The sequence below is a fragment of the Lepidochelys olivacea genome (assembly GCF_965140295.1).
Source record: "Lepidochelys olivacea isolate rLepOli2 genome assembly, chromosome: 5".
Taxonomy (NCBI): Eukaryota; Metazoa; Chordata; order Testudines; family Cheloniidae; genus Lepidochelys; species Lepidochelys olivacea.
The window spans coordinates 6,182,105-6,204,554 of record NC_140415.1 but is presented as its reverse complement, the minus strand read 5'-3'; the positions used below and the strand labels follow the sequence as shown (position 1 = coordinate 6,204,554).

Sequence of the window (22,450 nt, the reverse complement as noted above, 5' to 3'; positions counted from 1 at the left end):
AAGAGAGAAAATAGCATGCAGGAAAGTTTCCCTTTCTATTATAATAAAGATACAACTTCTGGCCCTCATGGATAGTAACTGAAAGGACCTTAAACCTGTCACTGAGCCAGGACTGAAGATGGTCAATTCTGCACCTCAAGCTAGTGTAATTTTGGGCTGCCCTGAGGTGTAATTAAACATACCTAGAGGAGTCTGTAGCAGGGCAGTCACCCCACTCCAGTTTGGAAGGTATTAAAAAAACAGCTGTCCTGGGGAGACAAGCACAGCCAGTCAGGGCCCGACTAGGCCAGTATAAGAAGGGTTCCTGGGGAAAAGGAAGGACTTGGCTGCTTGGTAGAGTCAGGGATACCTTGGACCGAGCAGTACCAGGAAAAGGCAGGCTGAACTGGGGAGCTCTGGCCTAGTGACCTCCCAGGCCGAGGCTTTGCGGCAAAGGCCTGAGGAGGTACTGGGGCTGCAGGGAGGCAGCCAGGGCAAAAAAAGGCAGCAGGTCCAACCCCCTTGCCAGTGATGAGTGGCCATTACAGACTGAAGTTTGCCCCTAAGAGAAGGGGCTAGATGACCGGCAGTAGCCACTGACGCAGGGGAGTTGGGAGTCTCCTGGGAGGGAAGACACAGAGTGTGGGGACACTACTGTGGGGCAGTATCCCAAGGTAAGGGGCACTGGGGTCCAGGAGGGACACGGGGCCAGAGGTGGAGGAGACAACAGGGGCAGGTAACAGAGGGTGAGACACCGGCCCATAGAGGGCGTTCCGGAGCCAGATGAGCTAATTCCCAGATGGACCAGCAGGAGGCACCACACTGGTGAGTGCCCTGCCTTGCTAGAGAGTCATTTCCCCCACCATTGAAATGCAGTCACCTCTGGTGTGAAAAGTGACAGCCATTATACAAGCAGAGCACATGGGATTGAAGAATACTGTGCCCATTTGAAACTGCAGGAGGGAATTTAGGGAGACAGAATGCAATTATGTTAGAATTTGGCCATGAAAAAGGGCTAACGCCTGCCCTTGCAAAAAGATATACAGGCATTTTAAGAGCCACTAACTAGTACAAGTGGTCAGGACCCTTTTTACTTCTCATTTAAACAATGACACCTCTAGCACCTCCGAATGGGCCTAATCCAGCACTGCACAATTCTACCCATTGAGAGAGAGGGACAGCCAAATAAATTAACATTAGCTGGTTTTGTTTATCTGTCTTTTACTATCCTCGTGATAGTAAAAGATTAGTGAATAGATTAAGTTCCTTCCTTAGTGAGTCTTCCTGACAATTTAGCAAGGTGTATTTAAATGATTAAGTAAACAAATCTTTGTCATCTGCAGACCTTAGAAGTAATTCTGTGGTTAGCAAGTAGACCAAAGAGGAGAATCACAAAGCTAAAACTAAAACAGGAAAGGTGACATTTGAGAAGGATACCTGTAAATATTAGGCATGTGCAGATATTTGATGTAGATAGTTCAATTGCATTTAACTCTAAAGAGATTGCAAGAGAACCTCTTACATTCAGATTGCTACGGTGTAGGTGCCTTATTTGAAGATGAGATGGCAAATCTACAAGCATCTGCACCTCTGGGAAGAGGTAATGGAAAATATTTTCAAGACTCAGGCTATTCATTTATGGACGCTCCTCCGTACTTTTTTTCTAGAAACTACAGCTTTGCCGAACTTGAAATCTTTTCAGAGAAACTGGTTTAAATAGGTTTCAGAGTAACAGCCGTGTTAGTCTGTATTCGCAAAAAGAAAAGGAGTACTTGTGGCACCTTAGAGACTAACCAATTTATTAGAGCATGAGCTTTCGTGAGCTACAGCTGCATCTGAGGAAGTGAGCTGTAGCTCACGAAAGCTTATGCTCTAATAAATTGGTTAGTCTCTAAGGTGCCACAAGTACTCCTTTTCTTTTTGGTTTAAATAGGTGCAATTATAGTAACAAGAATGACACCATTACAGAGATATTCAAGAGTCCTTTCGTTCGGCAGCCAATGCCTCTCAGAAGACACTGAAAATATTCATTTTAAAAGCAACTCTGCCTATGTGTCCTTTATATTCTACTTACTTTTTATTAGTAGGACATATGCATAGAAATAGGATATTTGAAGATCCAGTTTTCAGAATGGAGAGAGGTAAATAATGGTGTCTCCCAGGGGTCTGTACTGGGACCAGTCCTGTTCAACATATTCATAAATGATCTGGAAAATGGGTAAACAGTGAGGTGGCAAAATTTGCCGATGATACAAAACTACTCAAGATAGTTAAGTCCAAAGCTGACTGCGAAGAGTTACAAAGGGATCTCACAAAACTGGGTGACTGGGCAACAAAATGGCAGATGAAACTCAATGTTGACAAATAAAAAGTAATGGAGACTGGAAAATATAATCCCAACTACACATATAAAATGATAGGATGTAAATTAGCTGTTACCACTCAAGAAAGAGATCTTGGAGTCATTGTGGATGGCTCTCTGAAAATATCCAGTCAATGGGGGGAGGGATAGCTCAGTGGTTTGAGTATTGGCCTGCTAAACCCAGGGTTGTGAGTTCAATCCTCAAGGGGGCCATTTAGGGATCTGAGGAAAAAATTGGGGATTGGCCCTGCTTTGAGCAGGGGGTTGGACTAGATGATCTCCTGAGGTCCCTTCCAACCTGGATATTCTATGATTCTATGTGCAGTGGCAGTCAACAAAGCAAACAGAATGTTGGGAATCATTAAGAAAGGGAGAGATAATAGGACAGAAAATATCATATTGCCTCTATATAAATCCATGGTAACGCCCACATCTTGAATACTACATGCAGTTCTGGTTGCCCCATTTCAAAAAAGATATATTGGAATTGGAAAAGGTACAGAAAAGGGCAATACAAATTATTTGGGGTATGGAACAGCCTCCATATGAGGAGAGATTAATAAGACTGGGACTTTTCAGCTTGGAAAAGAAGTGACAAAGGGGAGATATGTTAGAGGACTATAAAATCATGACTAGTGTGGAGAAAGTAAATAAGGAAATGTTATTTACTCCTTCTAATAACACAAGAACCGGGGTGACCAAATGAAAAAAATAGGCAGCAGGTTTAAAACAAAACAAAAGGATATATTTCTTCACACAACGCAGTCAACCTATGGAACTCTTTGCAAGAGAATGTTGTGAAGGCCAAGACTATCACAGGATTCAAAAAAGAACTAGATAAGTTCATGGAGGATAGCTAATGGCTATTAGCCAGGATGGGCAGGAATGCAAAACCATGCTCTGAAGTGTTCCTATTCTCTGTTTGCCAGGAGCTGTGAATGAGTGACAAGGGATGGATCACTTGATTCCCTGTTCTGTTCATTCCCTCTGAAGAACCTGGCATAGGCCACTATTGGAAGACAGCATACCTGGCTAGATAGACCATTAGTCTGACCCTGTATGGCTTTTCTTATGTTCTTAAGAATACATCTGTTCCTACTTACTTCTCACCTGAAGTTATAATCCTTTGTGACCTCAGTCATTTCCAACTGTGATCAGATGTTTACCCCACACTTACCTGGAAAGGGTTAATGCAGATGGGAAAGGGGGCTAATTAACCCAACAGGCCACAGATGATGTTGAATCAGGTGGCCAAGTAAACCCAAGACTGAGTGAGGGAGCCCAGCTGAGGAGGAACGATCTGGGCTGGGACTATAAAGACACGAAATAGTGGGGGCTGCTGGGAGAGTCTGCAGTCATTCCCTGAGAGAGGGGAGGTGTGTTTGAGCTGGCAAACCCGGGGGGAGCCAAAGAGGTAGGACAGGGGTCAGGGAAAGGCACTAAGGTCTAGAAGCGAATAGGCCTTGATTGCTCTCTAGAGGGTCCCTAAGCCAGAACCCGGAGCAGAGGGTGGACCTGGGTTCCCTTGCCAACCGTTAAGAGAGTGGCACTACGAGGAAGACTGCCTAGGACTGCTTGAAAGGAAAGACTTTATGATCCTGGAAGGGGAAAACCGTTTGGTGATCTGGAGGCAGGGCTAAGTCACAAAGAGGCAGGGCTAAGTCTCATGGAGTGAGACAGAGGGCCACAGACCAAGACAGAGAGGTGGAGAGACGGTGCACAAACTTGGGAAGGGGCATTGACCTCACAAGCTATTCCCCAGAGTGACCAGGAGGAGGTGCCATCCCAGTGGTGAGTGGAGCGCCCTGTCACATCCAAGCACAGACAATTGTGACTGCCTCTGATCACATAGGCATGTGAAAACTAACTAAATACAATTAATTTTTGGATTGCATATTACATACAAAAGCAGCAGAGAAAGTTACTTCGCAGAGTACAGTTTATACAGGCAAAAAACTCCTTCAGCTATAATATTCCCTTTTAAAACTTGAAAAGCAGTTGTGGGGTTGGAGGGAAAAGAGAGAGTACATGCGTGGGATGCAGGTCATGTAATTCAGAATCTTGTGGGATCCCCTTGTCAGTGACACTTTTAAAATAATATCTACATCAAAGCTCTCATCAAATCCTCTTGCTGTTTCCTTTACAAGACTGCTAAACTCCATCCATTCCTCCCTCTCCCTTCCACTAAAATGCTTGTATTCAACTGAGTTATATCTCCTCTTTCTAGGGCAACTACTTCTGTGGTTTCAATACACCTCCTCTATCCTCACCTCGCTGCCAGTTTATATAAAATGTGGTTGCTAAATCTGTCTTCCCCTCCTACCACTCTGTCAAACCCTTGCACAAATATTTTCCAGGGCAAGCTCTCACCTTCTACATCCAGTGAAAGCACCTCATTTCAACTCAAGACGCTGCACAATTCTGACCTGTCTACATCCCTGTTCTTATTTCCTCCTCCCCACTAACCCTTCCACTGCTTAAGCACCTCCCATGCTTCAGCCCAACAACCTCTCTTGTATCTTCTTTCCACTTATTTTCCATGGGGCCCCTCACTCTCTAGGGCCTCTCTTCTTTACCTCCCTTAAAACAACCCCCCTGTTTAAATCTCTCTTTAAACCCACTTTTTTCAGGTAACCTTTCATCAAACACAACCCAGAATTCAAGACTGGACTCTCAGTTGGGGTTTTGTGTGTTTGTATTGTCCGAATCTGATTTACATCATAGTCCCTTGAGCAAAGAACCACATCTTCTCTTATGTCTGTACAGCTGAGTAAAGCATCAGCACTCAAGTCTATATACAAACAGCTCTCATTCCCCTCTACTCCTCTTCCTGCTTCCTTTGTTTTATCTAGCACATTAACTTTACTGCTCACTCTGTCTCTTTCTCCCACTCATGGTTTTGGCACCTTCTGTAATGCTGTTCCTACACCTTGCACTCCTTGTTCTAGCCCACTAACGCACTCTCTCCTCTTTTAAGTCCCCCCTCAAAGATAATTTCTTCCACCAATTTTCCTATCTTATTCTAGACCAACAGTCCTCACACTCTTCTTTACCTTAACTGTTGTCCCATGTCTAGTCTCGTGGTTATAGCATTGTCTAGTTTAAATTCCAAGTTCTTCAGGGCACAGAGCATGTCTTACTCTGTGTTTCTCAATGCTCCATGTAAATGTTTGGTACCACAGAAATTCGTCATACACTAACAACTATCCTCTATCTGTAAACCTCACAAACTCACCTATTGTAATCCAGCCTGGATTTGTGTAGCTGTTGCTGCTTCAGAAGTAGTTTTGCTTCCTGTTTAGCAAGCAAATGCTGGAGACGTTCCTTTTCAACTTCCAGCTCCATTTTCTGCAGCAGAAGCTGCTGTCTTCTTTCCTCAGACAGCCTTTTACTACGCTCTGTTTCTTTTGATCCAGAGTCCACACTGTCATTCATCCCAGAAACACGAGAAAGCCTAGAGTAATCACAGGTTTCATGAAGCGGCCCAGAATGTCTTTTGGGTGCATGGCTGACCTTTTGGCTATCCTGAATGTTCTCCAAGCTTCCTGGCTGCCTAGAAGCCCAATGACTCATTTGGTGAGGACAAGTGTTCGGAAATTCACTCATTCTCTGGCCCACATCAGGAGCCATTTGTGTGTGGTATGGGCCCCTTTCCTTTGCTGACAGCATCATGTTGTTACATTTTCTGTGCAAGCCATTTTCTGCTGGACATTCATTGAGAACCTCCTGTTGGTTGTACTGGGCTGTGGTCCCATGAGCATGATTATTTCTACAGTGCAGAGGTACTGAAAACAGGGCTGAACTTCCAGACTGTGATGCTTTATTGTTCTTGTATAACGTTTGCGGTCTAGCTATACTTAGATAAGAACCATCCAGTTCCAAAGGTGCTAGCTGGCACGGACTCTTCTTGTTGGATACCTACGATAAGAGAAACAAGCTATCATCTTTCAAAATTTAACATAGAATGTTAAATGGTATTGTTCCTTAGCAAAATTTGCTTCTCATCATCAGTTCACAGAGTAAAGTTGTCATACGAGTACTGGGAGATTCGATGTATTGTGCTGATGGACATCTAGCAAGACTCCTATAATGTTGATCAAAAGGCAGAGATAAGCCTGCTATCAAATCTACATTTCAATCAGTCTACACAAGTACAATAAATATGAAACTACTGTCTGCAGGATCCTCAGCATAAACAAGTAGCTTCAGAGTACCAAGTAGTTGTGAGTATCTAGGGTTACATAAAATTACTAGAAGAGTGGCAAAAAACATTAAATGTTAATGTATGAAAATGTTTAATTTTGAATGCCAAGCCAAAAAATCCATTCAGCCACTATAAATACTCTTTGATTGGCCATTACACAGCAGGAGATTTGATGTAAAACATTTCACCTTGCACTGAATGGGATATTACTTACCACTGGAAATTTGATGAGAGTTTTTGAAATGTCTTTACAGAAACACAGATAAAAACCAACCACTTTCCGTAAAATATAGTTCTACTTCAAAAGCTGTCATTTAAATAAAAAAACATGTTTAAATTCAGCTATAAATGTAAGTGATTTTTCAATTAAGTTGGGCAAGTGATTATACTCTGATAAAACTCTGCAGAAAGAAAGCGGTTGTAATTCACATTTGTCATCCCAATGAAAAGTGAACTCGTAGTGGGTGTGTTATACTCATGGCTGTTATGTAAGGGACATCAGAATCCTGCTTATATCCTGGAGTATCCTTGCACTGCGGTTTGTCTCGGCAGTTAAGCATTTGCGTTGCTATGCACATCAGAACAGCAGTGAATCACTCACTCATAGCTCTTTTCCTAGTTGTGTGCGTTAATTTCAGTAACATATTGCATTTAAACTCTGTTTCAGCCCTCAGGCTCTTTCTCAAAGATTTAACTGTGTTTAATTGCAGAAGCCAGGTTTGTTAAAGATAAACCACGTTAGCAGCAGCAAGCAAGCTGAAATTTGGTGGTCACTGATGGACAGAAAATTACAATTTGTATTCTGGTAGCACACACAATGGATTAGCTGCTGTCCATATGCACTGGAAGACAATCACTGCCCCAAAGATCTTAGATTTAAGAATGCAAGCAACATACAAAGTGTTGGAGAGGAATCTAATCCAACTATGTACAGTTTTTGTATGCATTATTTACATTCTTTATATAAACCAACATATCAACTCTATTTGACTGCCCCTCAGCTCCTTCCTTGTGAGTTTCTTGCAGGTCTCAGAGAAAATAAAATAATGTAGATTATCCCCTAAATATTGATATATGATTATTTTCAGTTTTGTTTTTACAAAAATTTACTCTTCACCATATGATTGAAAGCCACTCATGCCACGTTGTGCCCCATGAAACCCAATGAGTTGGAGGCATCTGCATTAGTGTCAGCACTAAACATACAAGGAAAATCTGATGCTAGGACTGGGTGAAAAGTGCAGGACATTAAAATATTTCAGAAATCAGAGGGGCCAGGAGGGCAACCTACCAGAATTTCAACATGTTGCCAGAAGGCAATCAGAGTTGTTTGTTATTTGTTTAGTGCCATCACTGTGCATGATGATTTTACAGACAAATAAAAACACACTCCCATGTCCCAAAGACTTTATAATCTAAATTAAATACCACACAGAAAGAGATTTCTGGCAACAAATAAAAGATGGGGTGCAAGATGTTAAGGGATATGAGAGAAAAGACCATAAAATAATCCTGTAGCTACCTGTTATACATCTACTCCCGGGTAAATTCCTCGCAATTGTGGCACAGCAGAAAAATGCCCCCCTTTCCCCCCCCCCCTCCTCGCAGATTCCCTTTGCTTCCTTGCAGAAATCGGGGAAGCAAAGAGAAGCTGCACCAATACTCACTCACCCCCTCCCTGGCAGCTGGACAGCTCAGACACATCTGTTTGGGCAGCTGGGGGGCGGGGAGAAGGGGGAGAAGGTAAATCACTGGTGGTAGGGGGGTCTCGGGAGGCTCTGGCTGCCCAGGGATGTTAGTCCCAGCTTGGGGGGAGAGGGATTGAGGCCCCCCTCCCCCTTCCATCTGAGGCTGGGTCAGATCAAGCCCCAGAAACTTCCCCTGGCTGCAGCAAGCTCTGCACCATGGGTGTGGGTGTGTGTGAGAGGCTTGGAGAGGGGGTGGGGATTGGTTCAGCAGGGGGCGCTGTTGGGTGTGGGGAGGTCTGGATGCACGGGGTTAGGCAGATGGGGAGCAGCTCCTTGTACAGTGAGCCCACCCACACACCTGGAATCCCCCACACTGAGCTCCTCCACATCAGGAGTCCCCTGCACCCAGAAGCCCCCACTGAGCCCCCCAAACCTCCACCCTGCCAAGCCTCACCTTCTGCATCAGGAGCCCCCCACATCTGGACCCCCACCCCACTGAGCTCCAACCAGCTGCACCCTGACCCCCCACTCCACCAAGCTCCACTCCCGCAGCCCTCCCCACTGAGCCCTAACCACCTTCACCTGGACTCCCCTGCAGAGTCCTATTCCCCCTACACCCAGAACCCCGCACCAAGCCCCTGTGCATCCAGATTCCCCGCTGGACCCAGGCCCCCCACCGAGCTGCCCGCACCCAGATTGCGCCACACAGAACCTTGGTACTCTTGAGGGAATTCTGCACCAAAAAATTAAAAATTTAATATTCTGCAAAGTTGTGCATATATTAATTATCAAAACAACACAAACAATAACAATATAATCACACCATTTTCAATTATTTTGGTAATTTATTTCAAAATACTTGTCAGCAAATCATTTAAAATGGTATGATTATATTGTGTTATTTTGACAAATATGCAGAATTTTAAAATATTGTGCGCAGAATATTTAATTTTTTGGCACAGAATTCCCTAAGGAGTAACATCTCACTTCTCACCTTACCAAGTTTAGGGCACTCTTGGGGCAAAAAAGACTGCAAGTTGGGTTGGTTCCCAAACTCCTCAGGACCAAAGCTCGGAGTGCGTGCATTTGCACTCCATTGATCCCCCTGGCCATAGCTCTGAGGTTTTGACGGGCTCTAAGAACCACCATATCCAACCCTCCTTAAGTCTTTAAGCCAACTGGAAAAGGAAAAAAATAGGGGATCCCTAAAAATAAAATCCCCAAGAGTTCCTTATTTTACCAGTTTGTTTTATTGACTAAAGGGACCAAAGTTTGTTAAGAAACCTCAGCACATGAACAGGGATGGTATAGAATAATTGCCAGGAGCAGATTTAAGGATAAAGGCCCACACTGCAAATTAACTTCATGACTGAGACTCGATTAAAAGTCCCTTGAGGCCCTAAAAGGGAGGTCCCAGTTAGCATTTGTTGACCTTGGTCACCATTAAATCTGCCCTGATGGTCTCAGAAATGGCACTGACATTTAAATACTTCATAACAAGCCTGAGAAACTTTAACATTATTTCACAGTTACAGTATGGTTGTGGGGCAGGGAGGGTGGGGGGCACGTCTCATTAATATCACGGAATGCAAGTGGTGTTTTTTTAATTTCTCTAGAGGATGGAGATTGTAGTATTAGGTGGAAGTCTCGGTTCCAGTTTCACATGGCTTTAAAGGCCACTCAAAGTCAACCCTGTAAGATAAATTAACTGATTTGGGGTGGGATGGGGAGGGGGAATCAAGCAACAACTTGGTAAGTTATGTTATTTTCTGTTAATGTTTAAATTGAAAACTATAGCAGAATGGCGCCAACTGTTTAAAAACTAGAGTGACATCCACATCTGAGTTGGATTATGAGGCCAGGGCATACGATGAACAATCTGTGATGGGCAGGACAAGGCGACAAAGGGAAAGAGGAAGAAGATTCTAAGACACATTCACTACTGCATTGTGAACATAAGGAATTGGGTCTTTTATTAGATGAGTTTAAAACAGATATTGCCTGTGGCACACATGGGAGCCACGATGGGCTGTGATGGAACAGATGTGCTTCCCCCATTTCGGGAGCTCTCCCATTCTTTCTGTATGTTATTTAAAGACATATCTTCCTTTAGCTAAAATGTAAACAAACAAAAGGTAAACTGCTGCTTGTGATATATGGCGTTAATATGATTTGATCCAATGTGAAACTGCCACACAGAAATAAATCTACACTAAAATCAGTTCACATAATGTTGTAAAAGCTAGATAGGAAAATGTGCGGAAGCACTATGAATCTCTTTTTGCAATCCTTGTAATTTCTGCTGAGGGAGTCAGGATAAAGTATAAACAAATACTGAGCCCTACAACATCTCTCTCTCTCTCTCTCTCACACACACACACACAAATGAGTTGCAGCTCACTCAGACAGTCTGCAATTTCTACAAAATTCTCTTAAAAACAAGCTGTGGATGTGCTCTGCAGTACTGATACGGTGGACATATTGTTATTTACATAATGCTGCAAGTGTGGCAATTATTGTAGGGGAGCATGTGAAATCAGGAATGTGACAAAGTTCCTCCTCTACCTTAGTGGGTCTTGCGCTTATTGGCGGATTTGCTCTCCTTGGAGCTTCACAGCAGCCCTCAGCTTGGCCGTTTTTATGAATCCACAGTCCAGGTTGACTCCTCCTGTGTCTGACCAGGAGTTGGGAGGTTTGGGGGGCACCTGGGCCCGCCCTCTACTCCGGGTTCCAGCCCAGGGCCCTGTGGAATTTAGCTGTCCAGAGTGCCTCCTGGAACAGCTGCGCGAGAGCTACAACTCCCTGGGCTACTTCCCCATGGCCTCCTCCCAACACCTTCTTTATCCTCACCATAGGACCTTCCTCCTGGTGTCTGATAATGCTTCCACTCCTCAGTCCTCCAACAGTCCGCGTTCTCACTCTCAGCTCCTAGTGCCTCTTGCTCCCAGCACCTCTTGCTCCCAACTCCTTACACGCGCACCACAAACTGAAGTGAGCTCCTTTTTAAACCCAAGTGCCCTGATTAGCCTGCCTCAATTGATTCTAACAGCTTCTTGATTGGCTGCAGGTGTTCTAATCAGCCTGTCTGTCTTGTCTCCAGAAGGTTCCTGATTGTTCTGGAACCTTCCCTGTTACCTTACCCAGGGAAAAGGGACCTACTTAACCTGGGGCTAATATATCTGTCTTCTATTACTCTCCTGTAGCCATCTGGCCCGACCCCGTCACAGAACATAAAATCAGATCTTGCAGTCCCTATGTAGGTCAAATCCCCATTGACTTCAAAGGGAGTTTTTTCCTATGTAAAAACAGTGTATTTTCCCCAAAGTCACTATTCTAGCGGTCTTATGATTGAAGAACAAACTAGTACCTTCTATATATTTATACAGGTGAAATCCTAGACCCATTGACTTCAATTTCACCCACAGTGCCTGTCTTTAATGAAATTAATCAATATGATACATTAGAAGACAAAGAAAAGAAACACACGTTGTGATATGGTGATTACACGCTGTATCCTAAGCATGACTCCATAAGTGGGTTTTTAGAAGTTTTCTGAAATAGACAGAGGAGACTATTAATTGGGTAGAGTATGCAGAAAAGTGAAATGGAAAGGTTACCCACCCTGTGTAGTAACTGTAGTTCTTCAAGATGTGTCCCCCTATACACCCCATGCACCTTCAATCAGAAATTTCCATTGGCTGTCCATTCAACCTGCGAACTGTGCCCTACAAATCCTCGTGCCTTGCACTGAGGCTATGCAGGACTGTGTGGGTCAACTGCCCTCAGTTTCTTCTCTATCACTAAGTCCAACTAAAGAGAGTGGGTAGTTGAGTACTCATAGTGACTCACATCTCCAAGAACTACTGTACAAGGTGAGTAACCTTTCCTTCTTCAAGCAGTGTCCCTATGGGCACTCGATGTCAGGTGACTTTTGAACAGTATCCCCAGGAGGAGGTAGCTTTGGTATAGAGTCTAGTACAGAAGTCAGAGCTGCTCACTGACATCTCAGATTTAGGGGCACGGACCAAGGAAGTGTCCAAAGTGTTTGGAGAAAGTATGTATTGGAGACCACACAGCCGTCCTGCAGATTTCAGGTACTACAGTGTCCTTAAGTAAGGCCATAGAAGTTGACTGTGACCTCAGAGATAGCCAGAATCCTAGCAGGAGGCTGGGTGTTGGCAATCTCACAGCAAGCGATAACACACCTCAAAATCCACCTTGATAGTCTCTGGGTAGAAATAGTGGACCCATTATATCTGTCTGCAATGAAGACAAATAATCTAGGAGATTTCCAGAATAATTTGGCCCTGTCATCTTAAGTATGGAAGAAAACTTCCCTTCCCGAGTTGCGTGGTTTTGGGGAAAATAAACCAGGTAACTGTATGGTCTGGTTCAGATGAAACTCGAATGATACCTGTGACATTCCCTAGGGTACAATCTGGACTGTTGAACAGCTGTCTTCCCTTAATTCTCTAGCCTGAGGTGCCTTTCACATTGCTATGCTGTCAGAACATCCACTCCGGGCCTGCTCACACAACCTTCAGCCATCTTTTGGAGATATGAAGGGCCTGTATTACATATTTTTCCCTAGCACCTCTGATTCTAAAAGCAATGAACAAGATCAGGAAGGACAAGGTTATCCAGATAGTGCCTATGTGGCAAAGATAGGTGTGGTATCCTTACCAGTTTCCATTGTCAACTTGTTCCAAGCTTCCCTCATCTTTACTCTCAAGTGCTTCATAAAGAACCTTCTCCTCAAGGTACGAGTCCTCGATGGTTTGTGGGCACAGAGTCTACCTATTCAGTAGAGATGCCCCACACTGAACAGGACTCTGCAGTGTTACGAGTGGATAAGAACATTACTTCAAGCACTTTATAACTGAAAGCTCTGATATTCCACTGCACTCCATTGTGACAGGGCATTGTCCTGCTCCCAACTCTTGCAAGTTGGTGTCTCTGTTGCAGGATTTGCCAACCCCCCCTCACAGAATCCAAGATCACCTCATTAATTGAAAAGGTGACTCCGATATTGCCAGTTAAAGGGTATCCAATAACTTGTGTTGCAATTCCCTGACCTCTTTGAGTGGTATCTTAAGGGAGTCTGCCATGCACTTGATGTGGTCTTGGAATTGCTTAAAGTCATCAGCCATAGAGAGTGGAAGAGGCATTACTGATTCATCAGGGAGGATGAGAAGGCAGTGGTTTGAGAAGTAGTCTCCTCATCTGCTCTAGCTTCCTGTTCCTGAAATGTCTCCCTCTGCTGGGGAATGGTCTGAGGTGGTAGAGATAGTCTCCCCCTCTCATTCTTGTTGGCTAGGTTCAGAGCCCTTGACCATTGCTGTTGGTAAGCAGCCAGGGAATCCCAATATGACCATTGTGGGGAGAGGGGGGAGGGTCCATACAGAGGAGGGGTGGCACCCAGTGTTGCTCTCACCACTTGTGATGTCTTGTCCTAGATTCCTCTCTATCTCTGTGGCGCACGCAGAAAGGATTCCTATAAGGGTGGTTTAGAGAGGCTGAATGGAGGTCCCCTTCACCCTCCCCCGCAAAGAGCAGTGGAGAAGCCCCAGCTGATAATGGTGGTGAATTGGGTGGTACCAGTGATAAATGAGAGTCCAGAGACTGCACTACTCTCAGTACTGAGGGACCCTTGATGCCATGATCAATTGACACTGCGATTCCTCCGCTACAGTTAAGTCCTTTGAGTACTGGGTATGTTGGTACCAATGTGATAACTTGTCTGGAAGTAGATGGTACTGAGGGTTAGAATGCTCCAAGGAGGATGTCAGACGTAGATGTTTCTATTTACGTGGTACCAGTGGTAGAGGTGCATCTGATGGGACCTGTCTGGAGGAATGTGCCTCCTTGCCGTCCCTGTCATGCTTGGTCCATCCCAAGGCTTGCTCAGAGCTGTTTTTGCTCTTGGAGGAGCTTCTGGCCCTGGTGGTACTGGAGGAACGTGCAGCCTCCACAGTATTGGATCTAGAAATCAACTATTTTGAGACCATTGACTTTGCAGGAGACCGAGGTCTCTTTGGAGCAGACTCCTTACAAGGTGAGTCAGAGACCCTCTTTCTAGGTCTTTTAGAGGACTATGAAGCCTTCTCCTTCTTGGGAGAGTGTTTGGCCAGGACCGAAGGGGCAATACATTTGCCCAGCAATGGGTGTACTCTGATGCACGGCGAACGGAGCGCTTGATCATCAGATGCCTCAACTTGATCTCCAAGTTCTCTCTGTACCTAGATTTCAGGGCTAAACAGAAGTTACACTCCTGGGGAATGTGCAACTCTCCTAGGCAATGGATGACCTTGAAGTGGCCAACAATAACCGTGATAGACTCGTGGCAAGTGAGGCAACGTTTGAAGCCTGGAGAGCCAGGAATGCTCTCCCGAGGAAGGCAAGTCTCCCTAATGAGAGAAGGGAGGGGAGGCATTCCTATGACTAAAAACTAAACTAACAACTTAAGATAAACTAACACTAAGAAAAAGATTCTAATAGGACAAGGCACGCTGGAAGCGGACAGGCTACAGGTCCGTCTCAGGGCAAGGCAGTGGAGAAGGGACTGGGGCCGATTCGTCTGCACAGCCTTAGAGCGGGGCATGAGGATGTGTAGGGCACATGTTCGGGCCGAATGGACACTACTAACAAAAATCTCTAATCGGAAGCATATGCACACCTAAAGTGGAGCACCCGTAGGGATACTACTTGAAGATTAAGAGAACCTTTCAGACAGCCAAAACGAGTGCTGCTACACAGGATGGTATCTTGAAGAGTGCCACTGACACACATTACTAACATAACTGACGTACACTTTATGATACAGATTCTGAAACTGGAATGAAATTAACAAGTACGTTGTTGAAATGAGAGCCAGAAGAGACTCTTGCTCATACTCTACTCCTTCAGCGGCGTCACCTCTGCAGTCCTAGCAGGGATGAAAAGTAATAAACACTTATTTTTGTCACTAAAATAGAAATTATTCTAAACACGCCCCAGAAAACAGGTGTGGGTAAGAAACTGGTGCCATTTTAACACAGTCTCTTTTTTAACTACAGACACAGTTTAGCTACTGTATAAAGTCTTGTAAAGGAACTACTCTCTGAAATTGTTATTAAGAAAGAATTTCCCTAGAAGAATGTACAAAATGATAGTTTTGAAATAAATGAGTAAGATCTACTGAAGTCCAGCTTTACCTTTTCTTTTCTTTTCATTGCACAATCTTTTATTAAAATCTCTATTACAAAAAGTCTAAGATGAATCATTATAAAGTGCTTTGATCGTATGATGATTGTCTGCATTAATACCTATGATAGATATGGGAGATAACTTAAAAGGTTAGTTGCCTATTTTCCTAGCTGGAGATAAAGTGCTGTGTTCCTCATGAATGATGTATGATTACAATTGCTATATTCAAGTGCATAATACAAATGGTCCATATTCAAAGAAATGATGTGTGGATGCCAGGAAGGCTGTATTTTTCATGTGTAATCCTATTGAACTCAGTGGGATTCCACAGGTGGGATTGAGACACAAACTGGCCACAAAGGTAGAGCTATGGATAGGCAAAGATATATGACTGCAAAAGAACACCTATGATGGTTTGTGGAACCCATCTATGAATGAATTCTTATTTCATTTCTTGAACTCTGTATGTATATGCCTTATGGCTATCATACTGCTTGTGTTAAAGGGGCACCAGTACCTGGGTGTCTGCCTCTGAAGGAGATGGTCATTAAAGACCATCAACAACAGAATGGGACTTGCCTTCGAAGAACAATGTTAGGTAAAACCAGTTTTCCAAGTATGGACTCCAGGTGGATGGTAACTGAACAAAAGAGCACCCGATGGAAGATCTTGATTAATTGAGGGGTAGGAGGGATGGGGACTTAAGGGTGATCAGGAGGATCCATAGTAGTGGGAACTGGAAATTATAAAAGGCTGAGGGCTGATCAGAGAGCAGCTTTCTCTCAACAACCAGAACAGGAAGAGAAAACTTAACTGGAGGAATGTGGTCCAGCAGAGGGGACCCGGGGACCCCAGACAACACCAACCAAGACCGAAAAAACCCCACTCACGAGTGGTGAGAACTCTGACAGAGGAAGAGAGAACTGAGTATAGCTGTTTCATGGATCTATACATCTCTTGTGCTGTCTAAAGTAAAGAGTGATTGGTATAGAAATTCTTCTGCAAAAAGTCTGTCTTATTGGCTTCAACTATCCCATGTTCCTGAAGGGTTAAACTATAAATTAGAGTACGCATGCGGATGGAGCTCTTGGGAGGGTGTGTCTAAGTTATTGAGGAGTCTTGGGAGGTTCCGCACTGGTCTTGGGGCCTAGGTCAGCTGGATTGTGGGGTCTCACTTCTGAGAAGGGGTACCAGACAGACTATGTGCAGGGAGCGAGCCTAGTGGTCAAAGAAAAAACCCATGACTGGAACCTACGCAGATCTAGACAGAAAGGAGTTTAAAAGCACATGGATCCAGTGTTTGTATCCAAACAGCAGCCTGGTGAGTGTCCAGCAAGGGGGAGCTTGACTAGGTCTGTAACTATACACCTTCTATTTAAGCTATTACAAAAGTATGCTACAATTAACTTTTTTGTTCTCTTTGCTCGCAGTGTTTGTACTGGAAAGTTGGATGCACAAGAAACCTGGACTCTCAATGGCATTTGAGCCTTTGCTGGCAGGCTCCTTTAGCATGCATCATTATTCACAACAAACATACTGCCCTCTCTCTAGATTTGCAAGTACTGTATGCAACTAGTCTTCTCAAAAATCACATTACCGTTCTAGATGAGCCGACTGTCCTTAAGTTTGCTAATAAAGCAGTCATCAATAATACAGTGCACTAAGAAAAAATAATACAAAACCAGGATTGAGAGCTAAAGATCCCTTTAAATTCAGTCTCTGAAGATATTGTGAGTAGAGTGCCTATTAAGCCACAATGCTAGCAATATAGGGCAATTTGATGTCTGACCATTAAAATTAAGCAAACATGTTTGCTTTGCAAAACAGAACCATACAGAACCTGCTTGCATAATGGAAAATGTGCCACCACACTAATCTTGACAGCACCAGGTCTAACTATTAACATTCAATGTGCTGCCAACATTATAAAAACTGAAAATCACATTCTTCTGACTTCAATTTTTTACTCCTGCCCTTTATTTTATTGAGGAATCAGTAGTTCAAGACCTAGATAAATATTTCAAAAACTATACTATTTGTGAGCAGAGCAGGTCACTACCATTTCCCAGTGCATTTGGAGTTCATGTGAAATAAGGGCAGAAGAATGATGAGCTGCATTTTTAACATAGGCATACACAGAACAGTTGTCTAGCTATAGAGAATGCGTAATGCAACATCTGCAGTGTACGCTTTGCCAAAGCCCCATCCCAAATAAATGGAGTGCATTTTCCCTAGTGCAATTAACTCTCATACTCTGGCAGGTTTTGCTAGAAGATCATCAAGGTAGATTACCTTCCAGCATATGAACTAAATACTTACAGGTGTTATATCATCAGTTATTACTTACAAACTTCTGCATTTAACAAGACATCCAGGCAAATGAATGATCTAATTTATGAATTATTTATAAGAATTTCACAGCATGCTCCTGGCGTCATCCATGGCCTTTTCCAGGTCATATGACACCAATTAGAGCTGAATTTTAAATTATTCAATAACCTGAACTCTCTTGTCATTTAACATATAGATATCAATGCAGTAAACAAGTTAAGTCTAATGGGCCCTGGAGGTTTGTGTTCCTCCGCCCATCAGCAGCAGGGGCTTTGTGCTACTGCCGGAATAGAAAATAATAGAATGCCGCAGTCAAAAACATTTGCAAGGTTTTAATAAGTTATTTTGGCTCCCTTAGGGATTTTAGCATAATTTACCAGCACTGAATCTAAAACACATTAAAGTCCTTAGCAATGTTCTTTTAAACAAAATTAGGACAGACCAAAAAAAGTGGGTCTGTGACACTGACAATACAGAATAGGTCCCTAATTTGAACTGTAGAAGAACAGATAGTAGGTTGGATATGCTATTCACCACCTAGTATCTTTTCCCTCTCTTACCTGGTATTCTAATCTAGCCCCAGAAGCAATCTATCTTTAAAGGTAAGACTCCAGGGGGAAAGGGAAGAGTTCATATGATAACCATTAGGAAAGAGGTATACTTCACACTCCTCAGTCACTGACTATGATAGGAAGACGAACTATTGCCCCATGCATGGGCTTCCTTTTGCACCTGTTCAAAGACTGCATTTTAATTGCACTTCAAGGATTTAGATGCTTCCTGAGGTTCAATGAGATAGCAGGAAGGACAGGTGGAGTGGGAAAGTCCTGTTTAAAATGAATTAGAATCTGGATGGTTGTAGTTATTCAAATGAATGCCAGAATATGAGTAATGATGGCTGTAACAAGAGGATGTACCAAATAAGTGAAAACCCATCTATGCATAAAGGAGTAACCAGAGTAACTCTCTGGTTACTCCAAGGGAGATAGACCAACATATCTCACCTCTGTTCCATGGTACTCCTAGCTCCAACCCCAGCTCTAATTTCCCTTTTGGCCCCTTCATGAGTTATTCAATGGCACATGAGGCTGTGGGGTAAGGTGGATTGGTATCTACCAGTATAGGAAAAGAAGAGCTGGAAAATGTCATAGAATATGTCCAAATAGTGAATCAAACTAGTTGTAAGGCATTTTGCTTTGGCTACCTTCCTAGACCTGATTGTGTCAATGTTCAAATCCTAGGCAGCATCTGATGATTGCACATTAAACCCAGTAGCATGGAGTATGGGCAGCAAAATTAACTTTTCAGTAGATGGTAATGGTGTTAAATATGTGCAGATCTACTCCTGCAAGCTCACTTTTTTCATATTATCTTAAAAAAACAAAAAACCCACATTTGCACTTGGTATTGCAGATCTAACATATTATGGGCTCCGGGCCTTCTTACCTACTACTGGGCTCTTCAGAATTCAATCATAATTTGGTCCAAAGCTGTGCTCTCTGACCAAAACACAAAACAAAAGGGAAGATGCACCATGACCTCTCTAAATAGCCATTTTTACTGTGATTAAATAGAAACCAAACACCTACGGGATATGAGCAGACAGAAGTTGGTGTGTGAAGGTTACTATTGCACTTGACATTAAAACATCAGCATTTGCCAACACATACACATCTCAGTGATATCTGACATGAGTTTTTCCCAATGCAGAATTTTAAATGACAATCAATGTACATTCGGAAAACCCACCTCACCAAAAAGTCCAACTTGCTCCAAAAGGCAGGAGTCCCCTGCAGATTCCTTTGGATTTGGATACATGTTACGGACTGAGAGAGCTCTTTGCCATGAAAATAATCATAGAATCAGAAGCTACCAGAAAGACTGAAGTCTTCTAAATAGCAACACGTGCAGACTCAGAAGGATTTTGTTTTAGAGAAACAGGTAAAAGTAGAAAGCTATTTACATAGGAGAGAAATCCACAAAGACAAACCTGGAGAGAATCCCCCAGTTTAAAGAAAAAAATAAATAGGAAAGCTGTACCCAAGTGAGTGCATTCTAGCAGGAAATGTCTTTGCAATAGAGCCAATCAGCATTTAGATTCTGTTAATGATCCAGTGTCTGGGAAATAATTCATAAAAAGTAAACAGCAATTTTCATGTGGCTGCCCTTTTGATCTTACATTTGTAGGGAGTATCCTGAGGCTAGCTTTCGGCGCCCCTGTGGCTCCATCTGATTGACCTCTATTCTGCCCTTCAAGTACCGATTATGCCAAGGAATAACAACATGCATCGCATGGAGGCAGACATTTCAGTGCAATTCTGTTAAAGACAGGCTGACTCATTGTGTCAGTGTCAAAGAGTTTCATACAAAAAAAAGTAAAACTTTTTAAGTGCACTTTTTATTTTACAAAGACACTAAAATATTTTGGAATGAGGATGGGATCAAGACTAACTCATCAGAGCTTGATTGCTAGGCACTAAATTAGCTAGGCAAAGGATAGTGTATGGGTGGAGGGACCATGCACAGCCCAGCCCTCTGAGTACGGGCTAAGCAAAGGAACAGTGACAAAGCTCTTGCAACCAGTTAAATTGGAAATGTGGTACTTGACCTCCCTGTGGACTTAAAAGAAATGGCTATTGTGATTCTTTGAGACACGATACAGACATGTATTCCATTTAGGTGTGTACACGCCCAACTGGAGAATTTTGCCTAGCAGTATCCATAGGAGGCAGCGCTCACGCCTCGTGCTCATATAGCCAGGGGACGGGCTATGAGGCAGCGCCCCCCCAACTCCCCTCAGTTCCTTCTCACCAAACACCCAGAGACTTGACTCCTGTGCAGAGCGGATATACGGTGGGTCATGGTATACGTCTGCATCACATCTTGAAGAACCACACTTACAGTAAGTAACAGTTTCTTCTTCTTCTTCTTCTTCTAGTAGATGTAGCCAAGTATTCCCCTGAGGTGACTCACAAGCAGAACACCACTCCTCGATATGGGCGTCACCTAAGCACAAGCAGCACCGCATGTGCGGATTATTATTGGGGATCGCTCCCCCATTTGATGAACAATGTTTAGATCCTGGTGAGGGCATCACCAGGGAATTACTTAAACCACAGCTAACTAACACTAAATTGAACTAACACTATACGAGGGGTACTGATTAACTACATACAACTAGAAAAAATGACTAAGAAAGAGAGAGGTTGTGAGGTTAGGAACCACACAGAGCTCTGACTCCAGCCATGAGTGGCAAGAAGGAACCAAGGGGTGCTGTGGCAGCGGTGACCCATACAGACGGGAGAGAAGCTATGAGCACGAGGCGCAAGTGTGGTCTCCTATGGGTGCTACTAGGCAAAGTTCTCCACACACACACACCCCGAAGCGGCACACACAGCTGCGTGCACTTGAAAAAGAAGTATATATGCTGTATTCCAGGAAAATGCTACGGTTTTAATGCTCCAAAGTCTAAGTGACCAGGAGCTTCTTCCTCAGATAAGAAGGGAGAAGGTAAAGGAATGCCTGGAATCCAAAGCTGAACACTCCTGATGTGATACACAACTGAAGACAGAATGCCAACTAAAAACGCGCCAGTACTGTGATGACAGAAGCACAGGAAACATCTGCATACACTAGAAACTTCAAATAGTAAAAGTGCATGTGTGGGTAGGCGGCGGCGAAGTGAGTTGCAATGACACTGCTCTGGATGAGTCTGAATGGCTAACACGATAGCCTTTGCTGGACAGAGCTAGCAGAGTTCTACCACTGGTACACTCTTGGAGATGAAGACTCCAGAATTTAGCTCCCCCTCCAGTCTTTCCTTGTAAGTAGCTCATCAATTAGTGCATACAACTATTTAATGAGACATTTGGCAGGCACTATGGCAGTAGGAAATATTTACTTCAGGATTGTGCAGGAATTCAGTCTGGCTTAAACAGGAAGAGAATTTATAAGTAATAGCTCCGGTTCAAAGATATCTACAAGCCTGTGAATGGAGCATGCAGACGTTTCTCTGGGGATGGCTGCATGTGCCTGTTTATTTTACGGGCTGCATGGTAACCCTCTACTGCAGCATATACACACATAAAAATGCCCGAGGTGTGTAAATATCCGAATGCACAAAACATATTTTCGATTGGCACTTCTTGATTATAATCAGTCCACAGCAGAGGCAGAAGCAGTCGCAAGATGTTTTAGACTGCGTTGTGTATGCAGAATGGTGGATATTGCGACAACTGTATGAGCCAATATCAATAAGATTGATTAGCAGGCCATATATTTTGTGATGCCCTCTGAAAAAGTGGCTGGTGTAAAGGGTTTAAATGAATGGTTAGCAAGATCCACCACTCAAAGATCACTAAAGAAAATTCATAACCTTAATTTACATTATTTCTATAACCTGCACTGTGGCTGACACTAGAAGTACAGGCATGACTAGGTAATGACCAAATTTGGCATCTCCATTGTAACACAGGCAGACATAGGCATATTACCTGTTCCCAACCATCTTCTTAATATTGCACCAAAGGGGATCGTATGTGGTCTCTGCCAAAAGCTAAGAACCAACTGATTGTCATGGTTATTGTGAGATGTTTGTATTGGAAACAATTTTAGAGCTCTGTAATATGCAGGATATTATGCTCCAAATCTGTTAGGAGTGAAACCTATCACCTGAGGAGGGGGGAAATCTGCAAGCTGACC

General features: G+C 43.5%; 1 protein-coding gene across 2 annotated transcripts in view; it reads right to left on the bottom strand.

The window, feature by feature from the left end:
- The window catches only part of KIAA1328, a 268,352-nt gene that overhangs the window by 74,597 nt on the left and 171,305 nt on the right, over positions 1-22,450 (bottom strand). For both annotated transcript variants that reach the window (XM_084628573.1, XM_084628572.1), the window contains exon 7: positions 5,577-6,259. In XM_084628573.1, coding sequence (XP_084484699.1) covers positions 5,577-6,259 — 683 coding nt within the window. The remainder of the gene's footprint in view (positions 1-5,576; positions 6,260-22,450) is intronic.